This window comes from Vanrija albida (assembly GCF_041260175.1).
Source record: "Vanrija albida strain AlHP1 chromosome Unknown contig_3, whole genome shotgun sequence".
In the NCBI taxonomy this organism is placed as follows: Eukaryota; Fungi; Basidiomycota; class Tremellomycetes; order Trichosporonales; family Trichosporonaceae; genus Vanrija; species Vanrija albida.
Genome location: NW_027191422.1, coordinates 1,362,140 through 1,381,748, shown reverse-complemented (window position 1 = coordinate 1,381,748; position 19,609 = coordinate 1,362,140). Strand labels below are relative to the sequence as shown.

General features: G+C 63.6%; 6 protein-coding genes across 6 annotated transcripts; 4 read left to right on the top strand and 2 right to left on the bottom strand.

The window, feature by feature from the left end:
* Positions 1-33: 33 nt before the first annotated feature.
* msh2 lies at positions 34-3,092 on the top strand (the record flags this gene model as incomplete). The annotated part of the gene is made up of 7 exons (XM_069352359.1): positions 34-36; positions 71-119; positions 161-919; positions 957-1,420; positions 1,456-2,203; positions 2,240-2,564; positions 2,600-3,092. 7 exons carry the CDS (start codon positions 34-36, stop codon positions 3,090-3,092), a joined length of 2,841 nt encoding a protein of 946 aa, XP_069209777.1.
* An 853-nt stretch (positions 3,093-3,945) lies between these two features.
* On the top strand, positions 3,946-5,165 carry Q8F55_003831 (uncharacterized protein; the record flags this gene model as incomplete). The annotated part of the gene is made up of 4 exons (XM_069352358.1): positions 3,946-3,996; positions 4,043-4,167; positions 4,218-4,529; positions 4,565-5,165. 4 exons carry the CDS (start codon positions 3,946-3,948, stop codon positions 5,163-5,165), a joined length of 1,089 nt encoding a protein of 362 aa, XP_069209776.1.
* A 247-nt stretch (positions 5,166-5,412) lies between these two features.
* Q8F55_003830 (uncharacterized protein) lies at positions 5,413-7,824 on the bottom strand (the record flags this gene model as incomplete). The annotated part of the gene is made up of 5 exons (XM_069352357.1): positions 5,413-6,834; positions 6,884-7,117; positions 7,204-7,420; positions 7,522-7,690; positions 7,728-7,824. 5 exons carry the CDS (start codon positions 7,822-7,824, stop codon positions 5,413-5,415), a joined length of 2,139 nt encoding a protein of 712 aa, XP_069209775.1.
* A 2,835-nt stretch (positions 7,825-10,659) lies between these two features.
* Positions 10,660-11,262, bottom strand: Q8F55_003829 (uncharacterized protein; the record flags this gene model as incomplete). Its single annotated transcript, XM_069352356.1, has 1 exon — positions 10,660-11,262. One exon carries the CDS (start codon positions 11,260-11,262, stop codon positions 10,660-10,662), a length of 603 nt encoding a protein of 200 aa, XP_069209774.1.
* A 4,000-nt stretch (positions 11,263-15,262) lies between these two features.
* Q8F55_003828 (uncharacterized protein) lies at positions 15,263-16,565 on the top strand (the record flags this gene model as incomplete). Its single annotated transcript, XM_069352355.1, has 2 exons — positions 15,263-16,289; positions 16,330-16,565. 2 exons carry the CDS (start codon positions 15,263-15,265, stop codon positions 16,563-16,565), a joined length of 1,263 nt encoding a protein of 420 aa, XP_069209773.1.
* Positions 16,566-18,500: 1,935 nt separating this feature from the next.
* On the top strand, positions 18,501-19,179 carry Q8F55_003827 (uncharacterized protein; the record flags this gene model as incomplete). The annotated part of the gene is made up of 2 exons (XM_069352354.1): positions 18,501-19,058; positions 19,102-19,179. The coding sequence occupies 2 exons, from the start codon at positions 18,501-18,503 to the stop codon at positions 19,177-19,179; spliced, it is 636 nt and encodes a 211-aa protein (XP_069209772.1).
* Positions 19,180-19,609: the final 430 nt, after the last annotated feature.

Here is a 19,609-nt window from a genome sequence, read left to right as displayed (position 1 = left end):
TTCACCACTGCATACACCACAGACTACTCCAAAATGGTGAGTGATCCCTCGCATGCGCGACTGACAGCAGCCAATGTACGATAAGGAGTCATCGGCGGCCAAGCCGCAGTTTGAAATGGGTGCGTTCACGCGTCGCGTCGCGGTAATGTTGACGCGCCAGACAAGGACCAGGAGGACCGATTCGTGCGGTTCGTCGAGCGCATGCCTCCGCGCTCGGACGGCCTGGTCCGCCTGTTCGACCGAGGCGACTACTTCTCAGCGCACGGCCCCGACGCGCTTCTCATCGCCGAGCAGGTGTACAAGACGACCAATGTGCTCAAGTACCTCGGCTCGCCTTCCTCGAAGCCTGGGTCGTCGTCCTCGGCCAAGGGCCTTCCCTCGGCCACCGTGTCGATGACGCTCGCCAAGGCCTTCCTCCGCGACTGCCTGACGACCAAGCAGATGCGCGTCGAGATATACGAGCCCGTCGACGGCGCCGGCGGCCGCAAGAACCACACGCAGTGGTTCCTCGCCAAGCAGGCGTCGCCGGGCAACCTGTCCCAGGTCGAGGACCTGCTCTTCGCCCACGAGGACCTGCTCGCCAACGCCGTGAGCATGGCCCTGCGCGTGTACATCAAGGACGGGGTGCGCACCGTCGGCGCCGCGTTTGTCGACGTGCAGGACAAGACGATCGGCGTCGCAGAGTTCCCAGAGGACGAGCACTACGGCAACACCGAGTCGCTCATCATCCAGCTCGGCATCAAGGAGTGTATCATGCAGGAGGACGCCAAGCACGCCGACCACGAGCTCGCAAAGGTCCGCACGCTGGTCGAGCGGTGCGGTGTCATTGTTACGGAGCGCAAGGCGTCAGAGTTCCAGCCATCGAGCGTGGTGCAGGATCTCGGGCGGCTGTTGAACGACACGCACCCGAGCGTTTTGCGTAGGTTGGGGGCTTTTGGAAGGTGCTGACTGTGCAGCTGAGCACGACCTCAAGCAGGCAATGTCCGCGCTCTCGGCGCTCATCTCGTACCTTGGCCTCCTGTCAGACTCGCTGGTCCACGGCACCTTCAAGCTCCACAACCACGACTTGTCGCAGTACATGAAGCTCGACGCCAGTGCGCTCAAGGCTCTCAACCTCATGCCCAACCCCGAGCTTGGCAGTAGCAAGAACATGAGCCTGTACGGCCTGCTCAACTACTGCCGGACGTCGCAGGGCCAGCGACTGCTGGCGCGGTGGCTCAAGCAGCCGCTTGTCAACCTCCACTCGATTCTTGAGCGGCAGAACATTGTCGGCATGTTTGTCGACGACACGGTCACGCGCGCTACGGTGCAGGACGACTGCTTGAAGAAGATTCCCGACTTCCACCGTATCTCGAAGCGCTTCCACCGTGGCCAGGCTGGCCTCGAGGACGTTGTGCGCGTCTACCAGGCCGTTCAGGTCGTGAGTTGGCGCCGTGGTTCCAGCGCTGACGATAGCTCCCGCGCATCATCGAACACCTTGACAGCGTCAAGGAGGCCAACCCGGAGCACGGCGCCGTCCTCGACACTAGGTTCACCGACGCGCTCAAAGGTCACTCGGAGATGCTTGACAAGTATGCCGAGATGGTTGAAAACACGATCGACCTCGACGAGCTGCAGAACCACAACTTTGTGCTTCTCCCCACTCTGGATAATGAGCTCCAGAGCTTCCGCGACAAGCTCGTGGGCGTCCGCGACGAGCTAGATGCCGAGCACAGGCGCGTGGGTAAGGCCCTTGGTCTCGACACCGACAAGAAGCTCCATCTGGAGAACCACCACGTGTACAAGTACTCATTCCGCATCACCAAGGCCGAGGCCGGGCTCATTCGCAACAAGAAGCAGTACATCGAGCTGTCGACGCAGAAGTCGGGCACTATTTTCACGACCGACACTCTGCGCGACCTCAGCGACGAGTTCTCAACCCTGCAGGACAACTACGAGGAGAAGCAGCGCCACCTCGTCAAAGAGGTGGTCCAGATTGCTGCGTCGTACATCCCCGTGTTCGAGCAGCTCGATGACCTCGTTGCGGCGCTCGATGTCATCCTCAGCTTCGCCCAGATTGCTGTGAGCGCCCCGATCCCATACATCAAGCCCACGATCAAGGAGAAGGGTTCGGGTGATGTGGTGATTCACGGCGCTCGCCACCCATGCTTGGAGGTCCAGGACGACATCCAGTTCATCTCCAACGACCATGAGATGCGCAAGGGTGAGTGGCGGACAAAGTGTGGCGCTGATACCGCAGGCACGAGCGAGTTCCATGTCATCACTGGGCCAAACATGGGCGGTAAATCGACGTACATCCGCCAGCTGGGTACCATTGCGCTCATGGCCCAGGTGGGCTGCTTTGTGCCGGCCGACTCGGCAGAGCTGCCGATCTTTGACTGCATCCTGGCGCGTGTCGGTGCAGGCGACAGCCAGCTCAAGGGTGTCTCGACGTTCATGGCCGAGATGCTCGAGACCGCCACCATCTTGCGCTCGGCGACGCGCGACTCGTTGATCATCATTGACGAGCTTGGGCGCGGAACATCGACGTACGACGGCTTTGGCCTGGCATGGGCTATCAGCGAGTGAGTATGCCCAAGACTGCGTGCGCTGACCTTAGACACATTGCCAACAACATTCGCTGCTTCTGCCTGTTCGCGACCCACTTCCACGAGCTCACGACGCTCGCCGACCAGCTCGAGTGGGTCAAGAACCTTCAGGTCCGCGCCGAGGTTCGCCAGGCGCCCGAGGGCTCGAAGCAGGACCGCGAGATTACACTGCTGTACCAGGTTGTCGACGGCCATAGCGACCAAAGCTTCGGTATTCACGTCGCCGAGCTCGCTCGCTTCCCGGAAAGCGTGGTCAAGCTGGCGAAGAGGAAGGCTGAGGAGCTCGAAGACTTTGGTGACAGCCCCGCGCCAGAGCCGAAGTTGCCGAAGACTGAGGTCGAAGCTGGCACCGAGCTCATGCGTTCCTTCCTCGAGACGTGGCGCAGCCGCACGGAAGGGGCGTCTGAGGAGCAGCAGTTGAAGGAGCTGCGCCGCACCGCCGACGAGTTCAAGGAGCGCTTTGACGGCAACGCATGGGTGCAGAAGGCCGTGGAGGGGTTGTAGGAGCGTGTGGCGCACTGTTCGTCATTCCGCCCGCGCGTCAAGCGCCCGGGTGCGATCGCTGTAATCTAGGATTGTGGGTTAGTGTACGTTAGATGCACAGTCAGTGCGAGGATGTTGCTGCGAGGTATGTATGGGCCAGGGGGGCGATGATGTGTGGCACGGGATCTGGAGCGCGCAGCGGGGAGTAAATGTGGGTGAAACAACGCGCAGGACGGTGCAGGGCGGATCTACCAGGCGCAGCGTATGTGTCGGTGTTGTGGACGAGGCAGAGTGCAGTCGTCGCAAGTTGTTTGTCCTCGTCGTCAGGCGCGCGTCTTGCCACGTCGAGTCGCGTCTGTGGCGCCGCCGCCCACCGATCCACTGACGGTACCCCGCCCAGGCCCTGCTATCGTGGGCACCGAGTGACCAAAATAGCACCAGGGCGGTGTGTCAGTCGTCGTCACTTGTCGTCGCCGCCGTCCATCTTTCTTGCCTTCCGCCTCGCGCACTCGACACGACTACGACGACGACGACGACCGCGACGCAGCAAGGATGCAACCAAGGTGCAAGGTACCGAGGCGAGAGCGGGCAACGAGTCGACACGCCGTCGCCGCGTCGCGAGGCCTGCAACCCCCATCGACTATAAACGCGACTGCGCCGTCTTCCTCCCACTCATCGTTGACCTGCTTCCCACCTAGCACCCCGCTTTAGGAGAGCCCTTGGCCTTTGGTCTTCGCAGCTGTGAGTTGCTGCGGCGAGGGTGGGTAGCGTCGCAGCGTGCTGCGCGTCGTTGCCACCCTTCCCTTCCCCACCCCCCGCATTGTGCAGCTGGCTAACTCCTCAGCACCTCCTCTTCTCTCAACTTGCCGCCACCATGACTCCACTCGCCGCCCTCTACGCTGCCGCCGCTCTCGCCGCTGGCGTGGTGAGTCCAGCTAGACCCTCAGCAATGTGCAGCTGCTCACGCCCAGACACACGCCCAGGTCACGGCCACGGGCACGATGGGCGTGACCAACCCGACCGCCGCGGTCCTCGGCACGCCCGTCAACCAGTCGTCGTACTCGCGCCTCATTTCGCTCAACAGCATCAACGACTTGTGAGTGGCGCTGCCTCCCCTTTGACGCCCAGCGCAGACTCACCCCCCAGCTGCATCTTCGCGCCGCCGACGCCGGGCTCGACGATCGGCAACACCGAGACGGAGCAGGTGGCGTGGTGCCTCCAGCCGCGCAACGACGCGCGCGTCATCCCAGACGGCACGTTCCAGGCTGTGCACTTTGTCAAGACGCCGCTCTACTACCAGATCCACGGGTGGGCCGACCTGACGCGCCTCAACGTCGCGCCCGGGGACGAGGGCGGCGAGCTCGACCCGCACGGCCAGTCGGGCGACGGCAACCCCGTCGGCGGCAACGTCACCTCCAACGCCACGGGCCACGACGTGTCGTACGAGGAGTGGATGAAGTGGGTTGCCATACTTGAGTCGACTGACCCGCCAGCTACATCTCGTACCAGGAGTTTTGCCTGCGCATCTGCATCGCCGAGAACGGGACCTACACGGCCGCGGCAGAGTGCCAGCACACGCTCGACGAGATGGGATGTAACTGGATCATGCCGGGCGACTACACCAACAACTCGTTTACAGAGTGCGACGCCGACGCGGCGTACCCGCCCGGCATCTACCCGCAGCCCAACGGCCAGACGTCGACCTTTGCCCAGCGCTACACGGGCACGTTTACGCAGGGCGGCACGGTCGGCTTCTTCACGGTCGGGCAGACGGTCACGCCGCCCGCGCCGTACTCGACCCCCGCGTCGTCAAACTGCGTCACCTACTCGACTGTCGGTAACGGCATCCCGACAGAGGCGCTCTCGTCCAACGCGTACTTCACCTGGACGCAGGGCATGAGCTTTAGCAACCTCCCGAGTGGGTCGGCGGTCACGACCACGAACGCGGCCGGCTCGACCGTCGTGACCCAGTCTGGCGCGGCCGCCAAGGCTGGCTCGTACGCCGTCCGCGACGGAGCGAGCTTCGGCCCGGTCGCCATCGCCGTCGTCGCTGCGGTCGCCCTCATCGCTGGTGCCAGCGTAGTCATGGTGTAGGAAGGCCCGTCCACACCAGAACCCATAGACTCCTTCCCTTCCACGGACACACCCTCAAACGGCGCGCACTACCCCCCGCACCGTCTCATGTGATGATAATGGCATAACGATACAGGAACGGGCCAAGGCCGTGGCCGCAGACGTGTGCTGCACGGCAGCGAGTACAATGGTGGACTGAAAGTCGTGCAGTGCGTGAATGGGTGAAATGATGGAGTTGGTGGAATGTAGTTTGCGACGGCGACGCTCGCTAGGAGCGCTTGCGGCGGTGCGAGAAGACGCTGCCGACAATGGCAGTGAAGCCGTCCTTGTGGTCCGACTTTGGCTGGTCCTTCTTCCTGTCCGACTTTGAGCGGTGGAGCCAGCCGTGCTTCTCCTTGGACGGCACGCGGATCATGGGCACCTCGTGGTGGTAGTCGACCGAGCCGACGGGGGTGCGGTCGCGCGACGGCGCGGGCGGGATGCTAATGGCCAGGCCGGGGCCATGCCCGTGCCCGTGGTCGACCGAGCCCGCAGGGGTACGGTCGCGCGAGGCAGCCTCCTCGCGGGCGTCGGCGTCGTACCGCTCCAGCAGTCTCGCGGCCGTGCCCTCGTGCGCGTGGTCGACCGAGCCGACGGGCGTGCGATCGCGCGACCCCGCCCGCGGGATGTCGATGGCGCGCGGGCGCTCGAGCAGGCGCGCGGCCGTCCCCTCGCTGTGGTCGACCGAGCCGACGGGCGTGCGGTCGCGCGAGCCGGCGCGCGGGATGTCGATCGCGAGCGCGCGCGGGCTGTCGGCGAGCGCGAGCGCGCTCATCCGGTTCACCGGGCTCGTGGCCAGCGTCGGCGTCTCGGGCTGCTCGAGCACGACCGCGTCCTCGGGCACGGCGGCGCTCTGGCGCAGCGGGCTCTCGAAATCCGGCGCGTTGTTCAGCCCGTCGCTGAAGCTCACCGACTTGCCGCGCCGGATGATGCGGTGCGCCGACGGCGGCGCGGTGCCGGAGCGCGGCCGGCCCGACTCGGACCCCGTGCGCCGTGGGCTCGGCCACGCGCTCGCGTACCCCTCGACGGGGGTCGGGGGCAGCGAGCTGTCGGCCGTGCGCTCGGCCCACTGGTGCAGGCTTATTCTGGGCGACGAGGATATCCAGTCGCCGCCGCGAGACGACGAGCGGCTCTGCGGCCGGTATGAGGAGAGCTGGGGGAAGCCGCCCTCGGGTGACGTTGCGGTCGGGGACGAGACGAGGGGCGGGCCGAATCTCGCGACTGGGGACGGCGGGACAGAGTAGCCAAAGTCCCAGGACGGGGCGCCGGATACGATCGACGACGACGTCGGCACGCGGCGCAGCTCTTGCCGGTCTCTCAGGCCCGGCACGTCGCCGAGAAGCGACTCGGCGAGGAAGGCCGGCTTCTTGGCGCCCCGGAGCCACGGGTGCTCGGCGAGCTTGGCAGCTGTGGGGCGCAGCGCCGGGTCCTTTTGCAGGCACGCGTCGACAAACTCGCGCATGTGCTTGCTGAAGCCCTTGTCGAGTTTTGGCGGGGCCGTCGTGGCCGTCGCGGTGAGCACGTCCGACACCTTGCCGTTGCGCGGGGGCGAGCCGTGCGCGAGCTCGATGATGGTGATGCCCAGGCTCCAGATATCGGCCTTTGCGTCATACAGCTGCCCGAGGATGACCTCTGGCGCCATCCACGACGGCTGCGGGGTTAGCATGCGCACGCATGCAGCACGACATGGCACGACGCACCGTGCCGACAAAGCTCTGGCGCTTGCCAATCTCCTTGACGAGCACTGGCCGGGCGGCCTCGGACGGCTTCGGGAGAATGTGCATGCCCGGGCGATCAAAGCGCACGGCGTCGACCGGTGGCGGGCGCTCGGCGGCCGGCGTGGGCGGCATGTTCATGTCGCCGCCGACGCCAAAGTCGGCGAGGAGGACGGTGCCGTCGGGCTGCAGCAGCAGGTTGCCGGCCTTCAAGTCACGCTGGGTGTCACGCGTCAGCTCTGCTAACCGACTGTGCGACGAGGCACGGCCAAACACGCGCGCGGGCGTGCGTGCACACAACGCACATGGAGGAAGCCGTTGGCGTGCAGGTAGACGAGGCCGTCGACCACCTGCCGGATAACGGCCTTGGTCTCGTCCTCGTCGAGCGCGCCGGTGTGTCTCGTGCCGGCGGCGTTGCGTATCCGCCACTCGAGGACGCCGGCGAGCGACCCGCCCTCGATGAGCGGGGTGACGATGGCGACGCGCGTGTGATCTGGCGGCAGGGTGAATGTCGCGAGGACGCTGGGCGTGTGTGTAAGCAAGCGGGCGGTCGGGCGCGGGGCGTCGCGGTGGTGTCTTGGCTCGGGGGCGGCACGAGACCACGCCGGCCGTAGAGCACTCACCGCAGCACGTTTTGGTGGCGACAGAGCCCGAGCAGCCGCGCCTCCTTGGACAGCTGGCCCAGGTCGCTGCTCGCCGACGACACCTTGACAGCGCAAGGGTACCACTCAGCGTCGCCGGCGCCGGGCACGTTGAACACTGCGGCGTAGACGGTCGACGACGCCCCGAAGCCTGGCGTGTTAGCGCGCGGGGTCGCGTGCGCACTCACCGACCGGCGCGCCGAGGTCATAGTCCTCTGGGTCAGAGGTGAACGGCAGCCACGAGGCATCGTCCAGCATGCCGTGGTGGTGAGTGTCCCCCGCCATGTTGACGTGAGCAGGATGTAGCCCGATGCCAGGTCTGCGGATATGATGCGATGCGATGCGCGATGCAGGTGCAGGCCGTATGCAGTGGCTTGGCACCGGGGATTGCAGTCAGTGTTTGCGTGGGTCGTGCAGTGCCACGTGAGGCGATGAAACTGGGTGCCGGCCGCTCAGGCACCGGTTGTGACAATGACGCACACGACGCACAGTGGCATCGGACCCAAATTGGAACCAGATTGCGAGGCTAATAGCCTTCCTCCCGCCCTATTTGGAACGCGGCACGACCCTTTTACACACTCTGGCACGTATGCTGCACGGCTTACAAAAAATGCAGGGCGGAATGTAGACGTACTAGGACGGGCGGGGTGCGTGTGGATGCTGGTGTGAGGCGACGAGGCGCGTGCGCGCGCGGCAAGGTGGCAGGCCACATGGCTGTCACGTTGGTGCGGCGCTTGACCGGCTTGCGCGCTTGTGCGGTGGCGCGGCGGCTCGGTAAGGGGCCGAGCGAGTGGGAGGGGAGATTGTTGATTCACTCTTTCGCCCTTTGGCGCGTCGAACATTGCAAGAAGGCTGCGCGAGTGCACTTGAGGACGAGGGGTGCGTCCGCCGCACGCGATGGGCCAGGCGAGCCGGCTCCATCCCCCGCTGCCTGCCTCCTCCGCTGGGTGGCCCGCAACCTCGGCAATCTTCGGTCACCTCGGCGCCGTCTGCTCCTTCTCACGAGCGACGCGTCGGCCCGCGCGCTACTGACGGCTGAATGCTGAATAGAGGATGGGCAGCGCACCCGTGACCTCTGGCCCGTAACCCCAGCTCACCGCAATCTGCCTCGGCTCTATCGTGGAATGTCGGCCTGATCACGGGCGCGGCGGACGGCGGACTTGGTGTCGGCTTTGACTTGCTCGCCATTCCGCTGGCTACTCCGCACGCGTCCACCTGGGTCGTTCGCCCGGCCCCAGCATTCGCGGGTCGCTACTGGCCGTGTGAGCGTGCTCGCCCACTTCGTCGCCGCCTCTCGGCAAGTGAGACACAAGCATCGCCTGGTCACGGGCGCGGCGGACGCCGGACTTGTTTGCCATTCCGCTTGCTGCTCGCGGTGCTTGCTGCTCGCGGTGCTTGCTGCTCGCGGTACGCGTCCGTCTGGGTCGTTCCCCCGGCGGCCTAGCGCTCGTTGGCATCGCTACCGGCCGTGTGAGCGTGCTCGCCACCCACTCTGCGTCGCCGCTTCTCAGCAAGTGACACACACCAGCATCGCCCCGCCTCACCATACCGCATTAGCAGCCCACTGCCCACCAAAAGGATGGCGCTCGACGACGCGTTCCGCGTCCAACGGGCCTAGCATACCGCGTTCGGGGCATGCAGAGGGCGCTCCCCGACGGAAAGTGGCTGCGCCTCGGCAGCGCCGACGTCGACGTCGCGCGTGCCGGCGCTAGCGTTCTCGCCACGCCGAGTGGCCTCCCCCCAACCCGAGCCGCCACCCGAGCCGCAGCCGCCACGCACAATCCTCGTCGGTGTCTGCATCAATCGCCAGTCGGGCAACCCGCACGCCACCGACCCACCTGCAGCCATTCATTCCTCAGCACGGAACGGATCTAGCACCCCCGACACCGGGAGACGGGGCATGTGTCGCGAGGTATCTGCCACGGGGCGGCATGTAACGAGCACATACCCTCGAGCAGGGGGAGAGCACCCAGAATATCGTCTGTGATCCAGCAATCCTCGTTGAAGAAGACGCGGAACGTGTGCCCACGCTGGCCATTCCATTCCTCGCTCTCGACTGGGGTGTCACGTGATCCACCCCAAGACTCGCACGAGCACACATTGCATTGCACGGCGTGCATCTCGCCGTTCGAGGCGGTCGTAGTGTGCCAGTACAGCGGGACGCACGCGCGGCGCGCACCTGTAGGGTGTCGAGCGGACACATGCTCACCCCCAACGCCGCGGCTGTTCCGCGTTCCGCCCAAGCGGCGAGTGCCACCGGCTGCAGCAGCCGTGTGCGTCCGTGGCGGGGCGCGCGTGGTGGCGATCGATCGGCGCTGACGCTGACGCTGAATGGCAAGCACGCTCCACTCGACTCGAGGGAAGCGAGAGGCTGCCGGCGCTGGCATGTTACATGGGCACAGAGCTGAGCTGGTGGTTAGTCCGCGATGGCGTCGTCCCAGTTGTCATTCCGCCGGCCCCACGGATCTGGGGCCAGCCTTTTTCTCAGTTGCCAACTCCACGGCCCACAGCAGAGGTGGCGACCGCCGCCGCCGCGTGTGACGCCGTGCGGCATTCTGCTGGTCCCGGCGTCGCATGGAGCTGCATCTAGCCCTCTTGCTGTGGAGCGATGATGCGCCGGCGGACTCGTCGCGGCCTGCACGATCGGTGCAGAGCGCATGCCATCGCCACCACCGCCACCACCGCTGCGCGTCATGCCCGCCGCGTCGACGAGCAGCAATTTTTTGCACCAGCCTGCTCCGGCCCTGTAAATCAAAGTACTACAGCTCCCCGGCATGACGCGCTAGCATAAGCGATGCAAAGTGTTCCAGATTGGTGCCGCACCGTCGCTGCAAAGAGCCGAGGTAAACAAGTCGCCGAGTCGTGGTTGCAGGTTGTGGAGCGGCCTCGTCAGGAGGCGCCGAGCTACCCCTCCTCGCGAGCACTCCGGTACACGTGTACCCTGTGGACGGGCCTGCCACCCCAGTCAGCGCTGCCTACTCCATGCATCTATGCAAAATGGTAGGGACCGTCCCAAACTAAGGATACAAGGTGGATACAAGCACTATACAGTGGTGGGGTGCGGGGGCGAACCGCCGTGGCGCTCGCCATTAAGGCCTCGTGACAAAAGCGAGGCGACTACTACTCCGAGTCTCGGCGGGGCACCTTGTCGCGGCTCTCGGAGCGCAACAAGTTGGACAGCTGGGGTCGTGCCGGTGCGAAATCTATAAAGTTGGGCGGTGACGAGTCGGGGTCGGTCGGAAGTGGAGCGCGCGAGTCTGCCACATCGTGGGGTGGCTTTTTGATCGTCATGGGGTCACTGGTCGTCGTTCGCGACCAGCCGTTGGCTGTCGCTGAACCCGGGGGAGTGTGCTGCTGCATGTGCCGGTGCTCGGGCGGGACGCTGGCCTGCTCGAGTTTTGAAAAGTAGGCGGCCAGAGAGTCGATGTTGACTGGGATGCCTTGGCGTTTCTGCATTTCGGCATGGTGGCCGGCTGCGGCGGCGTAAAACGGAGGGAGCGACTCGACAAACTCGGACAGCGCCTGGATCATGTCCTCGCGCGTCTCGACCTCCTCGAGTGACATGCGCAGCTCGGCGAAGCGGCGTCGGATCGGCGAGTTGAGGACGGTCGTGTTGGTGCTTGGTGTTGTGGCGCTGGTGCTGCTGCCTGTGGCAAAGTTGTTGTCGGTAGAGGACAGCGACGGGCGGCTGTCATCCGAGCCCGCCCGCTCACGGTGCACCATCTGAAGGTACGGCAGTCCCAGTACTCGTGGTGAACGAAGAGCACTTCGGGGCTGGAATATCCTCGGTCCGAACGACCCCACAAACCCCAAGTCGCAGGGAACGGATAGGCTGAGAATGTCGGGCAGCTGTCGGCGGGGGCCAAGGACGTGCGTAGTGGGCGACTATAAGTCGCTGAAGTTTTGGTGCGAGATGTACTCGAGATAAATGGTGGCGGTGGTGAGGCGCGCGGCAGATCGCGGCAGGCGTATGTATGTAGGGTGGGGTGAAGGGTTGATGGCAAAGGGCAATTTGGAGTGGGAGCTTGCCGACTGCCGCCGTGTTATTAAAGGTTGGCACAGGCCCGCAAGCCCTTGGCACCTGGGACGGGGGCCGCCGGCAGCACAGGAGGCCCGTACACGTTACGTCTGGGCCAGCCGTACGCGCGTACGTTTGCCCAGTACGTCCGCCGCCGCGGAGGGCTCGGTCCGACGCAGCACCGGGTGCGAGAGGCTGGGCGCCTGCGCAAGGGAGCCAAGGGCAAGAGATCGGTGGGGGGGACCGAGGGGGTTCGTCTGCCGTATGGCGTGGACGAGGCTGTCGTTGTCGTGGCCGTGATGCCGGGTGAGGAGAAGGTGCCAAGGATCGTCAAGGGGGAGCCGCGGTATGCAAGTCGTGTAAAAGCGCCTAAACACCCAGGCAAAGAGTACCCGGCCCGGTCAGGCGCGCGCAGTATATCTGTGAAAAGGGCCAGATGACAAGGTCGGAGCAGATAGAGCGGGCGATACGTCGTTGCCTCGCGCCGTTGTACGACACCGGCCGGCGTCGGTCGGCGCTGCAGCGCGAGGGTGTCGCCATCCTCGGACCCTGGCGCTGTGCCTTGTGGGTAACCTGGAATCCCATCCACTGGGTGCATCTTCTCGAGGTGCCTGGGGACGTGTACGCTAAGCGAGGCGCGCGAACGAGCAAGGCAGACGTCGGTCGGCAGGCAGAGAGTGCGGGGACTATGACTGCCGTAGGTGTGGAGCCGAGCCACGGCGGTGGCGGAACCAGGGCGGCACGCCAGCGGCCGACCATCTAGCGTCCTGGTCCTGGTGTGAACGGCCGGCCTGAACTGAGGGAAAGAAAGGCGACGCGCCCGACGACCGAAAGGGCGTTCAAAGCCCGAGGACCAGTGCTTCGGGTCCAGGCGTGAGCCAATGTTTACATTTTCATCGTGTCGGACACCCTTGGCACTGGTCGGTCGGTCCTGCCGGCACGGTATACAACGCGCCCCCCTGCCGCAGCCACCACAAACACCTCCTCGCACCTGGCCAAGCCCTCGAGGCGCGGTCAAGGGCCCTTGTGCATTAACGACCTGTTCCGGGAAAATTGATCAGAGGATGCTTTGCTTGTTAGATGGTTATCGTGTCCTGCATGCAGGGGCCGAGCCAGCCGAGCCAGCCGCGGTCAAGGACACGTCCTTCTCGAAGCCCTGTGCCCCATGTGTTCATTTTGACTTGCTCCTGGAGCTCACGCCTGTCAATGCTTGCTTGCTGATTCCTCCCTCGCTCCCTCTCTCCCTCAGCCTGTTCCTGTTCCCCCGCGATATGCCCACCAATAGATTGCGTTCGTGTCGTCTTGGCCTCGATCCAATCAGGCCCCGCTCTACACCCTCGCTGCCGTGGAGCGACCGGAGCCCGTTTCAAAACGTAACGGGACCTCGTTCTAGGCACACGAGTGACCAACCTCGAGCTCGATTCCTGCAACTCCTGACCGACCGAGTCCATCAGCACGCGGCCGCTGCCGCTGCCGCCGCGCCGGCCGCCGAAAGCGCTGTCGTGACGCGCGCCGGCGCCGGCTTCCAGGTCTTGCAATAGCCACCGCCGCCGGATCTCCGGTCTGGCCGTCGACGCAACGCACCTTGGCCATCTTACATTCCTCCTACGTGTTTCCCGACGACAACCGACCCGAATCATTGTCGTCACGTCGCGACGTACGTGTGCGCCGGCGCACTTGATAGCCGCGGCTACTGTCCGCACTTTGCATGAATGCCGCACACAGGCTACAAACAGATTGTGGGGCAGAAATCATGATCATTGTGACGTAGTCGTCGTGCATTGGCGGTGTTCGGCGCCAATGCTCATCCGGCAGTTACACATTCCTCGTCGACCGCCTCCGTCCCTCCCCGCCTCCCTCCCTGCCTCCCCTCCCTCGGCTCTGCGACTATCGAAAACGCCGGGCGATCTGATGCACCCCACCCCACCCATTCCCAATTGCGAGCAGCCCCTTTTGATGTACCATTCCGCGCTAAAACTCCCCGACTAGGCCAGGAATGGCGGCGGCTCAGTCGAGACAACGCGTGGCCCCACAGTCGCAACCGGGCAACCGACGCCTTGTGCCTCGCGCGCCGCCCCGCGGGATGGCACGCAGGTGGCGCAGCACATGGCGCGCGTGCAGTACGGTGTAGATGGCTAATCTATCTCGGTGCCGCCTCTTAGGCCTGGGAATAACACCACAAAGAGTGGAGTCTTTGGCGCAAACACATTCCATCGACGTCACAAACCTTGCCCGTATGATCCAAAAACAGTTTGTCACAACCGGGAGTCACGCGGTCGCCATGATGCACATGCAGATCGTCTTGCGTTCACGTCCGTCCTAGCCCGCGTCGTCAATCCCGCCATGCTCCACAGGCCACTGGCCATTGCCCAGATGCCAGATGCCACCCCACGCGACCACCCGACGAGCTGTGGGCGTCGTCAGTGGGCGGCCATGGCTGCTTCCTTGGTTCTACACATTCCTCTGACGAGAACGCCCAGCCACATGTTCCCGCAAACAGCTTGCTCGTAACCGTGTGAGCGGCCGCACGTCGTCTCGTCTCGTCTCGTCTCGTCTCGTCTCGTCTCGGCCGTTGGCCATGGGGTGGCGCGTCCGCGTGTTGCTTGCTACCACGCGCTATAAGCTCTGGCTCCACAGCTTCACGTGTGCGTCATAGGCATGCTGGAATGGATAGCGCCGAGGAATGCTGTGGCAGCATGTGCTCCAAATTCCTCGACATAGATCTAGTGCCATTCAGCCGATTGCCGGGAAGGAGCGAGGCGAGAGGCCCAGTGGGGTACAATGGGTAACACGGTTCTGCTAGGCTCGTTTTAGCTGGGAGCCGCACATCGGGTCGGTCGTCAGGTGGAGCCCAAAATCAAAAAACGGTAGCAGCTGGCCAGCTGGTTGGTTGTTGAGGCTAAACATACACGTTGACGTCGTCAGTCGTGGCTGTGGCTCTGATGCAGGCAGCATGGATGGACATCGCTTGTACCGTCAGTAGCCAGTGGCACGGGATTGATTGATCGAAGGAAGGCGTCGCACAACTGAGCTCATCCAACTCACACTCCAATGTGAGACCCTCCCGCCCTTGCGGTAAGTTGATTTGGTTTGGCGCTCCCACTTCTCGCTTATGAGACTGTGTGATAACTGACAGTCGCCGCAGATCTTGCAGATTGTTCACTGGGTCGGAATTTAGGTGAAATGGAAGTGAATCGCGTCGAGCGAGATGGATCAGTCGCCGCCGCCACCAAAGCGTGTCTGCCGTTGCTGGAGCCAAACAAGGGGGCGGAAGCAAAATTCGGAAAAAGGTGACTAGGATTCGACGCGCCTCGCGTCGCCGTCAACAATGCGCCTGCTGGGCTGGCACGCGGGCGGCGTACTGCGGCGACTAGTTAGTGTTGACCCACCCACCCACTCATCACTGCACCCCACATTCCTCGTTGCCGTGTGCAACCCATCATCATCCGTCGTCTTTACTACACCACACCCACCACATGTCGAGAAGGAGAGAAGAGGCAGAACTCAAACGCGTACTAGCACTATCGACACAGCAAGCACAGCACTGGGCCTTGGTCTCCCCACACACTCTGTCTCTCTCTAGCGCGCCCACCAATGACTCGAGGGATCTCGAGCTCCGCCCCTTCCACAGTGCGTCCCCGCCTTGCCCGTCGACGGGGGTGCATGGCCGCTCTTGCTCAAGCTAACCTCTCAGTGACCTCGATCATGACGCCATCAAACGGAGAGCCGTCGACGCCAGCCCGACCGCGGCCCATCGCGTATGCAGTCTCGCCTGATGGCGACGAGTCGTCACCGCCCGCCGCCGCCCGCCGTGTAGAGGTCGAGCTTCCCGCACGCTCATCGCTTCCGAGGAGCAAGACTCCGGTGGGCGACGCGGATGAGCTGGACGTGATTAGCCTGCCGGCAACCCCACCAGACAACAGTGGGTTCGAGGTCCTCGACGGAGCTGCATCACCAGTCGACCTGTCCGAACCCCTGTTGCCGCCGAGGGCGCAAGCCACTGTGTCCAGCTCGGAGTCGACGTGGCTCAACACAAACGTGGGCTCGTCGTCGGGGGATTCTTCGCGCCAACTGTCGAGCAGTGGCCAGGCGAGGAAGGAGGCCGAGGCGGGCAGGGAGGAGCAGCGCCGACAGCGCGAGCTCCGCGAGCTCGCCAAGACGCGCCTCGTGATTGAGCAGGTCAAGGAGGTGGAGCAGAGGCAGGCCGATGCCGATGACTCGTGGAGCCCGACGAAGAAGAAGCCGAAACCAAAGCCGAAGCCCAAGGCCAAGAAGGAGAAGGCGCCGAGGAAGACCAAGGCTTCGGCCCCGACGTCCTCGGCCTCGAAGCGTTCCACGGCGTCATCGCAGCCAGAGGTGCCAGTGGTAGAGCTCCCCGCGTCCTCGGCTCCTTCTGCTGTTCAATCGGAGCCTCCTGTTGTGGAGCTCCCCGCCGCCTCCAAGGCGTCGCCTCGCAAGCGCAAGTCTGATGCCGGGCCAGGGGAGACCTCTCCCCGCAAGCTGGCGTCACCGTCCCGAGCTGTGGCTCCTGCAACTGAGCCTGTCACTGTCGACGACGAGGAGGTCACTGAGGTCATCGCCCCAGCCGCGGTGGAAAGCGGTCCGTCCAGACGAAGCCCTGCAAAGGCGGCCCCGGCCCCTCAACCCTCCACGCCAGCACCTCTTGCGCGGCCTCTGCAGCCAGCTCGCAGTACCCCTAGCGGCACGCCCCGTACAGTCAAGTACAAAGCAGGTGAGTTATCATGGCCAGGCGTCCCGCTGATGTGTCCCAGCGTCGGGCAGTGACAACCTGGCGAGCGCGCTCTTAAAGCTTCCCGGTGCCAAGCGCTCAGGACTGTCGAAGAGGTTACGCATTGCACCACTACATGCGCATATTGGCACGCCCGCTAGGGTGCTGCCTCCGCCACCGCCGAAGCCTAGCAAGAAGAAGGTCGAGTCGGACGATGACTCGGACGACGAGGGCAAGATCAAGGTCGGCAGCCGCGAGTGGCTGATGATGGAGGACTGAGGAAGAGGAGACGACGGTGTTTGTTGGGTCCCTGCTGTCTTGGGCATAATCATTGATCGCATACTGTTGCATATTGCATTGATAGAATTATAGTGGCGGTGGTTGTTGCATGTGAGTGGAGTGCGAGGGGGAGAGAGAGAGAGAGTGACTGGGCGCGAGCTGCCGACGAGAGACACAAGTAGTTGCAAGCTACCGAGCGCGCCTGCATGAGCGCAAGCTGGGATGTAGTCTCTCGACCTTCGGTGGCGCTATGCCCAGGTCAGCGACTGCGATCTCGACGGTGAGCGTGTCGGGTTGTAGTCTTAGAACAGTATCACGATGCAGTACAATCAGCACATGGATGCAGAGGACGCCTGTTACCGTCAAGAGTGCAGCGACGTCTCGGGTGCGGTGACAGTTGCTAGTGTCTGCGCAGCGCATACAGTGGTGGCAGACAAGAATCACGAGTATACAACCTTCAGAGAGACGGTTGGTGCGACTCTAACAGCAGGATCGAAGTAGAAAGGAGCCTCACAAGCATTAGGAACCGGAGGCCTGACCGTTACGATGGCGAATACAAGGGAAGTCAGTCACGTCCCATTCTAAATAGGGACGGAACCAGATTTGATCCCGGCGAAAACCTATCGCCAGGCGTCACCCCACCCTGGGTCTACCTCCGCCGCCACATATCAAACTCCGAAGCGCCGAATTACGCCTACTTGCAAGATTAAAACTAAATGGGATCCCTAGCTGTCGGCCACCGGCCTAAACAACCGGTGTGCCATCAGATAAAATTTGGAACGATACAGAGAAGATTAGCATTGCCCCTGCATAAGGATGACAAACTCGAGACAGAGAGGTCCGCTTCGGCGGAAATATTTTTTGCAGATGTATGCGACACATTTGCATACACTCTTGGTATAGAACGGTAGCGCAAGCCCTTGGCTACAGTTTGAAATGGTTCCGAGCGCCCTAGGTGGCGTGGTTGGCGCGCTATGGCCCGCCAAAGAGCCGAGGAAGGTGGGACCGAAGTGCCACGTTCGCGCGTATTCCACTTCCTATGCATCCTAAGCACCCCAGATCGGTAGAGGGACTGTATGTAAGCGGCTTAGGGCGGTTAGTTGGGACCTAGCGATGCGTGGGCGGGTGTATCGGGCTCCGAGGAGTCACTTCCCCCGAGGAAGGTGGTGCCACACTCGCCGTTTGCCCCCACCTAGCGTTCTAGCCTCTGGCCCGCGCGCTGCCCCACCCTCAGCGTCGTGCTAGTGGACGTTTGGGCCGTGTCTTGCTGTCTGGGACGCCGAGCTGAGTGGGAGCGCTGGGGTCGGGGAAGGTGGATGGAGGGCAGCTGGGCCTTCCTCTGCCCCGCCTCTTTGAGGCCCAAGTGGCCTACATAAGTGCATCCCGGTACCGACTACCCACTACCGACTGCCCCACTACCGACTGCCCCACTACCGACTGCCCCACTGCCGACTGCCCCACTACCGCCCATCCCCACCCCCGCTTCCTAGCGCTCTCTCGTGCTCGCGCGACTCCTATGCGACACTGCCCTACTCAGCCGCCCTCACCCGGGGGGCGGGGGACAGTGGTCATCATGGTGAGTCGGTGAGTGGGTCTGCTCCCTACCCATCGGTGTTGGCTCACACCTTTCCCCTCTTCCTCATATCCGTCGGCGGCGCCTTGCCCGCCGCGCCGAGCCAATGGAGGTCGCTTCCAGGCCGTCCTGCGCGCCAGCCGTGGCGAAACCACAAGCTACATGCACGATACCTTCCAGGCCCTCTTTGACCAGTGTGTCGCCGATGGGGGTGATCTGTCCGCCCCATCGGGCCACACTCACATCACCGCCTACCGCATCAAAGTGAGTTTCATTCAAAGGTGCACCAGAGCTGATGTGTCTCAAGGTCAAGAAGAAGCTATGGGACGACCGCAAACAGGCGCCAGCTGACGAGTGGATGAATGACCACCCGGCACCGTCGCCCTTCTTTCTCCACGGACGTCGCGAGGCTCGGCGTCCCTATCAACCCAGGCGACCCGGCATTTGCGGCGCCGTTCGCACAGGAGGACGATGGCGAGGAAATGGCCAAGCACATCGACCAGCACGTCAAGAACACGGCGGGTATCCCCGGCGGTTCCGTCACGGCGCCCGCCACCAGTCAATCCGCCTCTTCGCCAATGGACCTACCTCTTGGCGACGAGGCGAGCGTGGCCGAGTCGCCGGATCTCGTTGCCCAGGCCCGCATGGCCTACATGCAGACCACGTTTGGTCTGCCGCAGGCCCGCCAGCTTAGGGACGCCGTCTTGAGATTTTTCGACACGCACGGGCTGTGCCCATGGTGTCCACTTCATCAAGTGGGCACCTTCATGTCGCACTCGTTCACCCCGGGCGACTTGACGACGGGGTTTGTTCGCCGCAGTCGCACGCCGATCGGCGTGATTCCCCTCAAGAAGGCGGAGCACCTCTCGCTTCACCATCCGGCAGAATGGGCGGCGCTCGGCCTAGGCAAGGTCAGGGCAGTAAGCTTGCCTAGACGGCGCCTCTGTCTAATTCCGAGGCCAGGCTGGCTACAGTACTACCTTCCAGCGACTGAGCAACTTCGAATTGCAAATGCAGAACAGAACCGACACAGATGCCTAATTGTGCACCATGTTGTAGTTATCAATGAAACACAATCTTGAAATGCTCGCCGGCGTCGGCCAGCGATGAAACAGCGTCGTCTGCTGTCAATATCGTGTACCGCCGTCGAGGCCCTCGAGGAGGCAACACTACCTTGACCACTCGTAAGCGTCGAGTCGCTCGTACGCGGCGACAAGCTCGTCATGGGTGACGGTGACGGGCGTGGACTGGAAGCTCGATCCCATCGGCCAGGAAGTCGCCGAGCTCGGCCACGTCCCGCTCGCTCAGGTGGGCCGGGGGCCACCCGCACCGAGACTGGACGAGGCGGCCTTGCCCTGCCGCCGCCCATTCAGCCGGATGGTGGTGCTCCATGTAGCTGAGGGGCATGTGCCCAGCGGCCTACGGTTCTTGCTAACCGTTGTTGAGCCCAGATCGCCCGGGGCGAACCGAT